Source organism: Bombus flavifrons, chromosome 7 (assembly GCF_040668555.2).
Source record: "Bombus flavifrons isolate JBK064 chromosome 7, iyBomFlav1_principal, whole genome shotgun sequence".
NCBI classification, from domain to species: Eukaryota; Metazoa; Arthropoda; class Insecta; order Hymenoptera; family Apidae; genus Bombus; species Bombus flavifrons.
The window spans coordinates 12,109,401-12,125,233 of record NC_138448.1 but is presented as its reverse complement, the minus strand read 5'-3'; the positions used below and the strand labels follow the sequence as shown (position 1 = coordinate 12,125,233).

At 39.4% G+C, this 15,833-nt stretch overlaps 1 protein-coding gene across 1 annotated transcript; it reads left to right on the top strand.

Moving 5' to 3' along the window:
* The first annotated feature begins 1,232 nt into the window (after positions 1-1,232).
* LOC138181769 (uncharacterized) lies at positions 1,233-5,026 on the top strand. The gene is made up of 4 exons (XM_069116912.1): positions 1,233-1,349; positions 2,695-2,977; positions 3,387-3,896; positions 4,366-5,026. The coding sequence occupies exons 1-4, from the start codon at positions 1,338-1,340 to the stop codon at positions 4,629-4,631; spliced, it is 1,071 nt and encodes a 356-aa protein (XP_068973013.1). The 5' UTR covers positions 1,233-1,337; the 3' UTR covers positions 4,632-5,026.
* Positions 5,027-15,833: the final 10,807 nt, after the last annotated feature.

Below are 15,833 nucleotides of genomic sequence, written 5' to 3'. Positions count from 1 at the left end.
TTTTTTATTCAACATGTTTCTTTTAGTTGTTCATATACTCGCCTCGTTACGTCTAACGATCGACCCCAAGGTTTCGGTCGAAAGAGGGAGAAAGATAGATCAGCTGCGGTTGAATTTAGGGTTCGATTATAAGATGCAATCCGCGCGAGATGTTGCGAAACTGACTTTCGATTTTGCGTGAGACGGCCTTGAATACGCGGCGGTCAATGGACTAAAATGTTCGATCGCCGATATAGGAAAGCAGGAAATGCTGCCTTGAAAGTCTAGTCAAATGTTACAACATACAAAAGCAATTGACCGTATCCACGCGCCACCAATTCCATTTTTTCACGTGGCCTCTATTTTTCCTCCCCGAACGCTATTTATTCCACGTGCGCGCGCTACACGATAATATAATTTTATTATCCGTTTGCGAAACAGATGCAAGGACTGCTCTCGCGAGCTTTCATCTTCCAAGGTGCCGGATGAGAATACATCTGCTCCTAAGATGTAAATCATCACATCGTGTTCTTGATTTTTTTTACTGAGATACTACTTGGATAGAAGATAAATATAGAGTTAAGAATTCTTGGAAAGGATTCCTTCATCCTAGGAAAATCTTTAACGTTCGTAGACATCTAAATCTTTGCTTTCTGTGTAATAGTGCATCTGTTCATTCTGTCTTCATTGTTTAATGATAAAAGTACATTGTACACCGTAGAATTCCACTTATCTGATCCCATCGGTGGAACAAACACTTCGTATAATTGCAGACTCTATAATAGAAGTCCACTCATTCTCTTCACTGCCTATAATTCCTCGCATAATAGCAGTTCGCGTTCAGATAAGTGGATTCAATCGACAAGTGTTCATTTAAACGGACGCTAACTACAGCTTCGCTTCAATAAACGTAGCTGCATCGTAATCAAAGCTCACCGTCTCGCGCAAGAGAAGAATCAAAGTACAAAGGAGCAACTTTTACTTCTCACCAAGCAAGCAAATTGCAAAACATTCCAAAATCCGATTCGCATCTTAATAGTGGAAAGTGGTAGTCGGCAGGGAACTGGTCTGCAACAAGTCATAGCAATTGTGCACTACGGGCACAGACCGTGCAGGCCAGCGTCTTTGTTCTGCTTTTCTGCGCACGGAATTCCAAAGAGTCTGTATCTTTGCGAGGGAAACAGGGCGCGGTGACCATTTTTCCTTACTCATCATCGGAGGTTATACGTAATGGACTATATAACGGTTCAAGCCGGTTCGAAATGGTTCAGTAGACAACGGTATACTGGCGGGAAAATTCCGCGGGATACAGAGATAATAAGAGAAAAGAAAAACGGATTTGTCGAACGGACCGAGCCATGAAGTTGCTGGTAAGCTGAGAAACTTTATCGTAGCTCATCGAGCAAGTCGAAGAAGAAATTGTTACGAAAATAGAGGGAATCCGTGCAGCAGTTCCTGATGAGAAAACTTTAATCTGTTAGCTCGTAATGCACTTTCGTGTCGTCAGTGAAATATGAACGGCTCGCCGTCTCTGACCAATGTTTCATTGATATATAGAGCGCCGCGGTGTTAGCTGACAGTCGGATAATTGAAACGTATGGCCGCGTTCTATAACTTTGATTAAGATGGGTAATCCATTGATTCCGTTTAAATACGTCGCATAATTGTCGCGTTACAGTGATAATGGTCTGACAGTTATGACGGTGAAATTTCGTCGCGTTAAAGTACGGAAATATAATAACGCGTATCAATTTATTCTTCTAATTGAAATCTCTGCTATGAAAGATCGATCTTTAAACTTTTTTATCATTACGATTCTCTAGAATCTAATGATAGAACGGTATGGACGCAATATTTTTCAAAATTTTCTCATCGTTACGAATCCTAGTTTCGTCGCAAGTCCAATCATCGATTCGTCGATCAGTTTCGATCGTTACTTAATACCTATATGATCAAGGGAGTTTTCTTTGAGCGTTCACGGCGTTAAAAAAATTTGGCCTAATGCTGTCCACGTAGATGCAACGATGGGTGCAGCGATGACGTGTTCATGCGCGGCACGTCTGCCGGAAAACCGAGTTATGCAAATTCGCGATGCGTATGTGATTCTATCCGTGGCCACTGGATCGTGTATATGCGTGTCGGATATTGTTCTCGAATCAGCCGTCTCGTTAACACGACTCACGGCAGCAGATCATGTTTAAACTATGATCAATCTAGTTATCCTTATTACAGTCGACGTTTGTTAAATCCTCGAGAAGAAATAGCTGACATTCGTTAACAAAACATAGCTTCCATTTGGCACGAGATAACGCAGATTCGAATGGTAATTTCGAAACTTCTTAACGTGGTTTTGAATAGCTGACGTTCGAGCGTTAGACTTGGAGAGAAACCGTGCATTTAGGACCTAAGTACATACTCGACAGAATCGAGCTCGGCAAAGGTCAAAGTTCAAATCCTGATTCGTTAAATCGAATGATAGACTCTCTCTCTCTCTCTCTCTCTTTCCATAGTGTTGGGTAATACAGAAGGGTATACGCTTGATTATCGTAATATTCACTGGAGTTGATGCGAAGGTGTTTTTAGGTTTGAGTTTAATACCTGGGAGAGATATTTACGAGTAAGATTACAAGAAAGCATTTCAACTATTGTGTCGCCGCGACCCACGTGATAGTTTCTGACGCTCGTCTTAATAAATCACGCCTTATCCGTTTTCAGTTACGGTTTGTGGCATCGATTTTCTTAACGTCCGTTCGCGCAAGCAGCTGGCCTTATCATGAAATAGTGGGCGTCGGACAATCGGCGGGACCATTGCTCGTTGCACCAGTTTATGGAGTCGCACCTGCGGTGAGCCTGTTACCCGCGGAACCGGCCAAGAAAGCTCAAACCATAGTTGCTGGCCCCGTAACAAAAACTGTCGTCGAGGGATCGTCTTCCGGACCAGTGACCATCGTGTCTCCAGGAACTCCCGCAACCAGCTCTCCTCCTCCAACGACGCTAAGTAATTTATCATTTGGGATAAAATTTAACGCACGATTGTTCTTCGGGATTTAGAAAGTTTAGAGAGGCAACGAAATAGCCGGGGTTGTTTCGAAGGATTTTCAATTCAATCTGAATATTTATGGCGCCATCAATTGAAGCCTATATTTAAAACTATTCGACTTACATAAACAAACAGTACCGGCTCCTACTATTAACATGAACATTTTACGAGATACATAAAGCCAAGAATTTATCTGTACCACGTTCCTTCAGCGAATTACAAATTTAATACATCCATAAATTTGAACGTATTCAGGAGAACGTACTGGACGATTACGAGAAAAGTAGATAAAAGTTGCTATCGTTATGAAAAGTTGCTAAAGTTATTATTTTGTATTTCTTTTCGTTTTCTTTTCTTTTCTTTTTAGAACCAACCACTTCCTCAGCTGTGCCAGAAGATACAGTCCTCGTTAAAGGAGCTTCGGCTGGCGCGGTAACGCTAGTAGCGCCATCCGACAATTCCGTCGCTATCGCAGACACCAATAACGCAGCGTCAGCCGAAGCAGAAACAAAGAAAGGCGCCGTTGCAGCGTCAGCGAAGGCGGTTGTTGCAATCGAAAGCGCGGAAGAATCATCGACCACGAAAGCATCGACGAACGTCACGGCCACGGCAATTAGAGAAACAATAGGCATAGCGTCAGCAAACGCCGTAATAGGTCCCTCCACCGGGCCTATTATCATCGCTGGTCCAACCGTTCCACCGATACCGGTACCGGCTGGCGTTGAAGCTTCCACACCTGAAGCAGTGACTACTGCTAGTGTTGCTGCTTCGGCAACCGCTAAATCTGCCAGCGTGTCTTCCAGTGCGGTCGCCAATGTGTCGGTTTCAAGCAACATAAGTGCTGAACAAACCAGTGATGTATCTGGTTTAGCGTCAGGTAAGATTTATCTTTAAATCCTTAAAAAATGCATCTATTCGTCTATATGTACGTAACAATTAAAAAGAGAAAATTCCCAGTCTTGATACATATATTATATATAGTAACTGATACATATATTTATCTATAAGGACAAAAGATATTTGTTGAAAAGGAAGGAGTAAAAGATCGATAAAACGATATTAGACATTTCATACGATAGAGAATAATATTTAGGGGCGCGTTATGTTGAACGAACTTTGTCATCTATCCTGTTCCTCGATACAAAATGAGAAAGATACTAGCTGCTAGAGATCGTTTTATGATAGGAATCTGTCTTCGAATTGATTAAAGCTTCAAGCTGTAAACAACTCACTAAATCAACCTCATCTAGAACCTGGAAGATCAACAGTAATTATGTTACTGGGATCGTGTGACATCGATACTATTTACATATGCTCTATTCCAGTGTAACGAAATTTATTTGCAGATACTACAGAGCCAACAAGGATCGAGGGTTCAGCATCGAGCTCGAGCACGGTGACGAGTACTTCCGGAAGTTCGACGGCCTTCGCATCAGCGAGAATTAATTTGATTTCACCTCTAGGTACGATCGCACTCGGCGAGACTCCCTTAAGTAACGTTGTCGTATCAACAGGAACAGCACCGCCCGCGATAGTTTCCGGTCCCTCGGGGTCCGTCTCTACCGGTAGCGCATCCCCATTGCTGCTTAAGGTTCCTCTGTACCATTTGTAGATCAAACTGCTTATTCCCTTGTACGTCCGTTTCTTTACTCGTCGCTTGTTGTTCCTGTAAAAGAAAAATCGAATCGCTTGTTAGAAACCGGTCGATGCCATGTGGCCATAGAGGCAGTTGATTGGCGAATCGGGACTTTCTAAGGTGGGTTTTGCACGAGCTAACGTGGCTAGACAAGCGCATTCGTTGACATTGCGTTGGCGATCGCGCCGACACGACACAAGGAAGGGAAAAGTTGTGCAAGGACAACCACTGGGACCAACGCTGCAAGCGGTTGGCATTGATGGCCGCTGCGTTATTTGCCTGTGTACAATCATTGAATACAATAGCTACCACTGCTCTATATCTGTTTGAGTACCTCGATTTTTGTATTTAATAAAACCGTGCATAAGTAAGGAGCCGGTTCTATCTGTTTTCCTTCCTGACTGATTTCCACCCCGCTAACTTGTTCTTTTCGCAACGATACTCGATAACGTAATAGAAACGGGGACACGTTGATGCAACTTTAAACTGCAATTGCAATTTCTACCAGTTTTGTTGAATTGTTTATAAACCAGTTTTGTTGAATTGATTGACATATATGGAAAACCTCTTGGAACCTTATTAGCATTGAAATGAGACACAGTTACGGCTTTGTTAGTAAAATTTCGAATAAATCCAAAAATCTGTATACATGAAATTTTTATTTTTATAATCTCTGCGGAGTGTACGTTTGGAATAAATATCTTGTAACTTCTATTTTCATCTTCAGGTTTGTTCCCAACTTCACCGACATAATCGCGTCTCTCTAAGTTTCTAATTAAATTTTAAAATATTTTGCACGACGCACAAATATGAGACGTTTTTGTATACTTATAGTATACAAGTATAGTAGTATCGTATAGTAATTGCAGATAGTTTCATGAATCGCACGATGTACTTTCGAGCTTTGGCACAATCTATTTCGTGTTATCCTAAGCATGTTATCCTATAATTACGACGTCGATGAATTTCTGTATTGTTACAAACAACAGCGCAGCGATTTAACGAAGTTATATTTATCATGTTTATCTAGTTAGTCGACTTGCGATTGGAGCGATCTGGCGTATGGCGCAACCTGTAGTTTGGGTTAAATCATGGCAAACAAGCCGAACCTAAACTGTACGATTAAGCTTGAAACTCAATTATTACCAGGCGGCTTTCACTAGGCAAACGAACTTTGTGGAAACAAGTCACTATAAACTTTTGCTCTATGTTAGATTGCAAACGTACGCATATCTGTTCTACGTTTCAAACTCTTCTCGATCATTTTATATTTCTTTGCGTCCACAAGATGAAAGTAATCATTCGAAAACAATTTCCCTCCTGAATTCAATTCTAACTCATTATTAAATATATTAATAGATAGAATTTTAAAAAGTTACAGTATGTATTCTTTACTGTTCGTGAACTTATTAATATTCCATATACTTAATTATTAACAACTTGCATTTAAATCATCACCGTGTTTTACATAGTTTATTTCAAGTGTAGACAATTCAGAAAACTATTTATATTTATTTTATTCATACTTATACCATCTGATATGTAATTAATATCATTTACCGAGTTATTAGTTGCCAAAGGAGTGTTGGATTGCATAAAAATTGGTGGTGACATTGTAGTAGTTTTTGGTTCGTACATCTGTTGGGTGTTTAACTGCTCCGCGATTTTACTGGATGTTGACCGTAATTGCGGTAAAATTACGTCCTTGAATACCGATAGAATTTTGTTGATTGAAACATTTTCAGTAACAGATTCGGTCATCTGAAAAATAAATACGAGTACTTTAATTATTTTTCGTTTAATATTGACATTTTGTTGCTGTTTCCTTTTTTCATGTCGCCGTTAAGAGACGCATGAGTAACGATCGAAGATGAATTATATATTTTATCGCTGAGAATCGTGTCATGGACATTGGAGTGACGTAAATTAAAAACAAGTTAACTCGTTTAAATTGCAAAGTTTCTCGTGCGTTCACGATACGTTCAGCGTTTCTTGCATGAACTTTATACCTCGTTTATTTCAGTTTAAACCTTTGATGCTTCATTCTCGGTCGTCAAAATCGTTCATTTTTTTTCTCTCTCTCTCTTTCTCTCTAAAAGCAAGTGGCATGCATTGCGATTCAGGCAACTTGGAAATGTGAATTTTACATACCTGCAGTAAAACGACAAGCAATAAACATGAAAAAGTAAATTTTCTTCCGTTCATGGCGAATACTGCGGAGAAATTCTTCTGATTCTATTAAGCGACCAACGCGACAGCGAGTGAATTGAAACGTCTTGAGCTGCTATTCTCAAAGGTTCCACTTATATATTTAATTAACTCGTAAATATTTTCGCGTAAATGCATAACTTTTATCTTTGTACGTGGATAACGATAACGCGATGAGCACGATGCATTATTCTCGCGATTTTTATTAATTTATTAAAATAAATAGAAACAAGTATAATTTGATTATAGTTGAACAACACGATTGTTGAACAGCTGAATATTCCTGAAATGAAACTTCCGTAAGATTACGAGAAACTCTGAATAAGAGAAAGATAAAGGACGGCTTTACGAGTGGATATTGTCACGTGCTGACAGTGTGCTTTCATAACATTTAAGTTTGTCGATGAGAAAGGACACGCGTTCGTACTTTTCGAGAATAAGCAACCGACCGTAATTCAATCGAACGAATAAAAATGATAGGCTCGTCGAATCGCGGGAAAATGGTCGCTATGTTGGAATATTTTTTAATCGACGCGTCATGCTGGTCTATTGATTTTATGGAATCGAACGAGCCGTAAACAATGTTAACTGGCGTATCGTTTTATCGTGGAACAACAACTTTTTACAGAAAGGTTAAAACACGCTGCCAGGTACAGTTGCGACAAAAAATCGCTACGCGACATTGTTTCGTCTTTATCGTTTTAAGTGCACGATATAACGTAATTCGTCTACCATTCTTTTCCCCTCGATTTAGCTTCTCGTTTGTTATGTAGAAAATTCAATCGTTGGAACTGGTATTTGACAGGAGATCGTGCGAGGTCGGCTGTCATTAAACATACTTTGCCCGATTGATTCGTTTTTCACCATCGAGAAATATAAATGGCGCTCTAATGAATCGCATGAAAGCACTCCCAACGAGAATCCGATTATCCTGGCCCCGGGCTGAAATTCTATGGAACCCGACGAAATCATGATTCGCTGCAATTTTACCCCCATCGTGCCCATTAAATGAATGTTACACCTAGGATCGTGCCAGTTAAGTGAACAATACCTGATTCAACGAACGACATAAACATCCCTAGCAGAATGGCGTCGTTTAATGAAACGCCGCTGAAAACGTAACAAAAGAGACTCTTTGCAGCGGAGTATTTTGCGTGGAAGTTGCGTCCTTCTCTTCTTTCACATATAAATCACGCACGGAGCGTGTATCGCATTCATCGATAATGGGTTACTATTTGCAAAAGAAATTGAAGCTTTAATTATGATCGCGAACAAAGAGCTCGACAATATTTTCAGCTTATTGAGAAGCTATTATTCGGTAAAACGCCGACTATGACGTGGGATTGAAACGGTAACGTTTCTCGAAAACGTTTATCGGGCCGAGGGGGGCGACAATGATGCTGCACGACGGAAATTAATTTGACACTGGCAGCCGACACTCATCCCGTTCTTCGTCCGATTGGTGTGTTGCAGCTCGTGTAAATACGGCAGAGCGCGCCGCCGAACGAGGACAACAATGAATCCCAATAAACGGGGCAATTTTACGGTAACACGGAGAAAAACAGAGAGAGGCAATGCAGTCGCGTTGGTAATTCTCGTAATGGCGTAACGCGCTCCGAGGGAGGTTGAATTCACTTTGCGCTAATGCGCTATCTACGACAATGTACGTGCTAGAATTCTCGAAAATGATATCCTGGCCAAAATGACAATTTTATCGCACGCTGAAATCAACCAGCTTGCGAATAATAACACATTTTCATAATTTTCGTGGTACACTTCGATATCCCAGTCGGATTCAGTCCCGGCACCATATGAGCAATTAAAATTCCAGGTTTGATATTTAACGGGACAACGAGCGATATTAATGGACGAAGTTTTCGAAATGGACGAGCAGAATAAATTTGGAAGCGGAAAGGAAGACTTTGATGGATGCGAATTTCTGAGGTGAATTTGAAGGAGAAACGTGATTTTCGCCTGACAAGGTGGGCCGCGGTGAATGCGCTGAATTTGTAAGTCTCTCTCTCGCGGTTAGATAATAAATCGCTGTCGAATTGGCTACGAGAAATGCCTTTAAATATCATTGTTCTCGCGAAAAGGGAAGCTGAACTATTCTTCGCGGCTGACAGCACCGCCGCGCTCATATCCTAGAGAACTTGTTGAAAATGATCAACGTCGATGCTGTCGAATACCTGAAACGAATGGACGTAACGACGGGACAGCTCGGAATTGTTCAAGACGTGAAAGTTCTTCGACGCAATTAACATTGACACCTTGGCCGACCACGCACGCGAAACTCCACCCACCCTCTGACTCGTGCTCGTGCGGCTCGTTAACGAATTCTTTTCTCTCGTTATCATGAGATACTATCGACTCAGGTCACGGACGGCAGACACGAACATTATCTTCATTGGCCACGGGGAGATTCGACATCAAAGGTCGTTACGGTAGATTGCATGGAATGTCGTCGTTGTCTTGGAAAAGATTGCCTTTAAAACGAACAGAAGACGAAAGACAGGGAAGAAAGGAAATGATAAAAGAAGACAGATATCAGGTATGCGTGACGTGTGTTTGTTAGCTCGTAGAAATACAGCTAGAGTCTGAGAACGAGCGAAATTTGTCAAAAGTAGTTACTTTCAAGGAAGAAACTCAGTCGTTGCGTGATATTTCGATGTCTCGATCGGAAAACAGAAGCTTTCGACGTGGTAGCGATACGTAACGCGGCCGGGCCAGTCAGAAACACAGATTCATGGGAAGTTCGTGACTCTGCCAGTATCGCGGATAACGCGTCGAATTTTCAGTCGGAATCTGATAACAACAGAAGTTCGTGAGTAGGATGTCAGCGAAAATGGAGTGTATATGCGTTTAACTAGATTTTCGTACGCCGTACGATGCGTTGCAACATGCAAGACGCGATCTATCTCGTTAATTGAACTTTCTTCGTTTCGGTGTCGTCGAGTCCTTTAAATCGACGAGTTTCGCGATTTTTTTGAAATCGGGACGAATTAATGTAAACTTTCAGTACGAGGAAATGTTCGTTACTCGAGTAATGAATGGTAGATGAACGAGACAAATCGAATCTCGTGCGAGTGAAAGTATGACAGATCCTATCTGCTATATAGCATTCCTCCCTTTCTTCGTTTTACGAGTCCTCAGCGTCGTTTTCAGCACTTCTTATCGATCTTCAGCGATTCCAACCATCGGTTTCCCATTCGTTCTCGTTACGATCGTCTCTACCCTTTCTTTACTCGTTTAATTTGACTTTCAAATAGCATGGCAACCGTCGAATCTCACCTCCATTAAATAAACGTTAACTTCTGATTTTATATCACTTCCTTCCTCGTCGAAGAATCGATCGATCAAAGTCTGCAATAGTTCAATTAAAAAGAAACGAAACAGGAGGTATCTTTAATTCTTACTATTCCATATCTCGATCTTGCATAATTTTTTAAATCTCAAGTTACATCGAAATTCTTTGCTGCTTGAGGAATCATTTTCAAATAAATCGACCTCGAAGTTGATCGATTAGTTCTTTTTCCGTCAGTATAATATTTCCAAGGGCAGAGTACCTTGCTATTACACACTAGCGAGCGCTTTTGTGTCGAGCTTAACTGGCGGCTTATCGTTTGGCACACGGCAGACATCGTTGCCGCCCATGATTGTTCCGGTCGGCAACCTCGTCGCGAGCACCGACTACGGAAGCACGAGTAATCTAAACCATACTGAAGATAACGGAAAAACAATACCAGGGCGACACCCTTGCCACCGTCCGGCCGATAAATTTTCAGCCAGCATACCGGAAGGGTTATAGGCGGACGGCGTACTCGAATCCCGATAAGGGACAGACGTTTAATCAAGGGCACCAAGCCAAATTAACCAGCACCGATGCTGCCCCGCTCCGCCGATCACCGCCTTTATTAGTGCCCTCACCAATAAAGCCTACGCAAATCTTGATAAATGACGATAAATCATAAATTTTTTTTACGAAATTATCGACAAAGAACGTATTGTATTATTTAGTATTATTTAGTTTCGTAAGCAAAGATTTGTTTAATTTATTAAATAATACGTGTATATTGAAATGATATACTATAGGTAATTTACATATTTTGTATTTTTGTCTAAATTTCTTTGAATTTCCCATAAATATCCACAAAATAATTCATATTTCTATGCAAAGAAACGAGAGAAAATCATTTTGAATTTCCATAATTTCCGTATTTTTTTAACTGTCATAAATGTTCCTTATCTTTTACGGTAAACACTATCAAACTGTGAGAATAATTACAATATCACATCCTAATGCGTATGTTTACCTATATCTTGCGCGATTGTAATTTGCCTTGCATTTCACTTGACTTATATGAGTTTGTATAAATCGTAACTTAAAAATGGTACGTACTCTCTTGTAGTTTAATTCATGTAATATCCGACAGCAAACAGCCTACGCCCGTTAGATAAATAAATAAATAAATAAATTCAGTTTCATTTCAAACAGACGGTTTTTTAGGAGCATTGGTTTTATTAAAGGATTTTTCGTTACCGTTATCGTTGTGCAAGATCGCCTTTCCTATCAATACCGATAGACGGAGGAATCATATTTTGGTTCGATGTATATGTGATGATAATAATATTTTTTAATTTACAGTAAAAGCAGTGGAGAGAAAATCCGGATCGAGTGATCAGTATTTGCCCGAGAAGAACCGTGTAACTTCTACAATATACGAAAACAAGTATGAGAATGCGTGCGTTTTCAGAAGACCAAGATACTTTGAAGGATATGCGAATTAAATAAAACAACAGGAAAATTTTAGTACGAACATAGTGCAAAAGAGATATAAACAAATAATTCGCGCGTCTGTTTGCTCGATTGATCGATGTTTTCAGGGACGTCGGCTTCAACTTGTTACTATCAACGCAACTAACGATACGATGACGCGTTTGAAAAAGGGCCGGAAATGGATGATTGAAAAAGAGGGAATTTGGAAAAATTCGTTGATAGATTGAAATACGTGCGAATGAAACGTTTGATGCATGTACGCAACGTACCAGTTGATTCAAGAGTTTCGACAAATTATTATTTCGAACTGCGTAAATATTATTCTAACGCGATTATCGCAACGTACCTATAGCAAAACGTTCAGAGTTTCTCTGATCCGTTTCCAAAACTTTCACGCTGTGTTATATACGTTGTGTAGTATGCGTTTTATGAATATGACCATTATTAAAAGCTGACTCCCTCCCATCGAGCCCGGGCAATTACGCGTAATTGCGGGCCGGTAATTAGTAATTCCGTTTCGTGGGTCGCATCTGTTTAGCCATTGCGAGCTGAAGAACGGTCATCGTGTTAGCGCGTCGATCGTGGAAATGGTATTTAATGGACGAACGGTTTCGTCCTGAAGCCGGTTATAAATTATATCGGCCATATTATGGTATATTCGTCTCATAACACGATATGTTGTACGCGATGGCAATTTGTTCCCCATTATGCCCGGCTTGCAGTGCTTTCTATTAGACATATAACACAGAATTGTACTTCGTCGTGTTAATCAGCTACCGTGCAAACCTCTCAGCGAATTTGTCATATTACAATGCGTAAAACCAGTCAGCTGGTTAATTAATCGCACGAAAGAGACGCTGGAACGTCGATAAAGGAAGCGATAAATTTATGAGAATAAACGTTCACTTTCTAATATCTGTTTCTAGAAAATGTATTCTTTAGTGGTGATGAAATTCTTTCAGGATTGTAGCCGGAAAGCACCAGGAATTTCCTGCGGATATTCTACGGAATCCGGGTAAGAACGGAAGTCGGATACGGAAGTCACCGCTTTAAATAAGCCTGCAGTTTGCTTTCGCTTTGAAGCAGTGAGATAACCGTGTCTCATGCCAACAACTCTCCTACCGCAATGTCATCTCCTCGTCATCTCACTTTCCTACTTCAGTTTCTTCCTTTTAGACGACCTCCGTTTTAGAATCTTCGATCTCGTCTTAAAATTATCCGACTCTACTAGGTATACTTGCTTGATTTGAAAAGAAACAATTTTTAAAGTAACGAAATACCATAGAACCATAGAAATACCATGGAAGTAACTTCCACCATAAAAAAACAAAATATTGACATTCATATAGAATTTTACAGCGACATACAGCTACAGAACCGGAAGTGATCGTTGAGGATGAGAATTCAACATTTAGAACAATATTTAAGTGTATGGAAAGCAAATTTTAACGCTATAAAATTCTGTAGCGCGTTTCTATAGGTCGTATAGATAAACAAGAAAAAATGGAATTCCATATGGCGATGTGGCTGTAAAAGAATCGGTGAAAGTCGCAGAGGAAGCATTTGCCGAGTTCGAGCGCGTCGCCATCCTCCGGATATACAAGCAACTATCTCGTTCACTTGGGATTGTAGCTAACAGTTCGAAAGCACGATTCCTACGTTTTATCAACGGGTTTGTGTCCCGGCTAAACCGTAGTCCTGATCTACACGGAAATATAAATGTCATGCGACCTGTTGCGTCCAGTGCTTGCCCTGTTTGCACACCGTCGGTGTTACACAACCAGGCAAAGTTAGGGGTGCAGTTACCCCACGGAGAACTTTGGCGACATCCTGAAAATCTCGCCTCTAACGATCGCTGCCTGAGTCATCGAATATGTTCAAAGCGGTACGTAATTCTCTTCCCTATAAAACTTTCGAATAATCGGCATGAACGTCTTTAATAATTTAAATATTTCTGTTCTTCTAATTAGCTTGCTTTCACGCTTCTCTTCTAATTAGACTTTTAAATGTGAAAGTCATTCGTCACTTCTGGTCCAGTTTGCATTTTGTTTTTATAAAATATCGTTATCTTCTTTAAATTGCTAATAGTAGTGGAGTAAAAGTTGTTATAAGATAGAGGCAAATATTCAAATATTTATTACAGGTAATCAGACGTTTTATGTATAGGTCGTACGAAGACATGCAAGTTACTGAAATCTGCTTTTAGTTTACGGCACGTGTTCCTTATTCCTGCATGTGTTCAGAGAGATGGATGGTAAAAAAGGTAATAACTAGTAGACTTTCGTATAAGCTTCTCGCGTGTATTTTCTCGTAAAATCTTGACGTGCCTGAACCGTCTCTTTTTTAACCTTCTCTTTGATCTTAAAAAAAGAAAATCGGCGTGCCATAATTTTTCCATTTATAAGCGCGACCATTTTGTATCGATAATACAAACTAATTTTCTCGTCTAAAATTCCATATCCCATCGACAAAACCGAACATATGGGGATATGTCATCAGCACGTACCAACAGATCGTGTGGTATGGCGATTCCAAATCGATTTGTAGAGTTCACTTACAAAAAAAGGTCATGCCGATGCGCGTAGTGAGGATGTACCGAGCGACTCATAGGGAGTTTGTGTTTTCATTTTACTTTCATTTTATTATGACGTAGGGCATAGATGAACGTACATCAAATTGATGCATTCCACTGTGGTGTCAGTGGAGACGTTGATCGATTTCGTGGAGCCTTGCCGATCAGCATAACGCGCACATACATTAATGCAAGGAGTTCTGAAATTCGAATTGCATCAACTTTGCGGAGGAAGAGTAGAAAGTTTTAAAAACGGATATAAAATTCTGTTTGTCTGGTCCTAATTAATCTGAGCGACTTCTAGGTTTCTTTAAAACTCTCGTAAACTTCTGCAACCACTTTCGCCTTATAAATCTTTAGCGTAAATAATGGGAAATTATTATGAAATTTTCATCTAGTCAGAGATAGGATTATTTACAGATGCCAGACTCTGAATTTCGTTAAATATTTAACAAGCCGAATTATATGCAGCAGAGCAAAAAGTCAATTTAAATTTACGGTGCAAAAAAATAGAAAGAAGTTCGTATAACGGTACCCAATGGTAAAAGTTGTAAGTCATGCCAATTTCATTTCTGCTTACTGTCGAATACCGCTCGCCACTCCGAAAAATGAATTTTACTTTAACGTTACTTGAAAAGTCGTTACCGTTTCCTGTGGCCAAGTTGTGGCGGAACCAGGAAGTAAGAAAGAGAAGTTGTTAACTTTGTTCTACAGTTAAAATCAATAATTCTCTACATGGTGTGCAAGCTGTATGACACTTTGATCTAATATTCATAGAATATCATCGCGTATTTAATTATTAATATTTTAAAAATAAAATAATAAAATGAAATTCTAAATAGGGGAAAAATAAAACAGAACTCATTTCTGTCTTTTCATTTTCAAGCTAATAAAGAAACCATATTTATACCGTTCCAAAAACTTCAAATATTTATATTGAAATATTTAATAAATAACGTACTATCGTTCTAATTCTTAAATATTAAAATTTAGAAATTCGTATAAAAACATTATATTGTTTTAATTTCAGATATTTAAATCTAAAAATTCGTCGGAGATCGTTATTTTATTTAAGATTTCAAGCATTTAAATTGAAATATTTATTGAAAATTGTCATTTCTTATTACATAATTCTCGGTATTTTTAAGTTCCTAAATCCTTACTTAGGTTGCTATTTACTTATGAAGATTGTTTAAGTAGGGTAATATGTAAACGAAAATGAGCAATTTCTACCGTCTTCAAGAATACCATTTAACGATCGATATTTCTTCTTCTAGTAAGTGATGCTATTTACAGTGAATTACTTTATGTGTCACGAATGTTGTATAGGAAGATTCATACTTAAACTTTGCAAAAGACAATTTTGAAAAAATTTGATTAGATGAACGAACAGACTCAGTTACTACCTAATAGCCAATTTTCTAATACATGTATTTTGATTTTTTAAGTAAAACTACGTGTTTTGGTAACGTTAAGTCAAAATTTCACGTCCGTTTTATACTACACATTCAGTCCTTTGGTTTTTGTAAAAATCTAATGTTGCATTTTGTAACTTTCTGTATAACTTAATTTTAAAATCGAACGGACGAACTCGCGAACGTTTTGTGGAGAACTATAATGG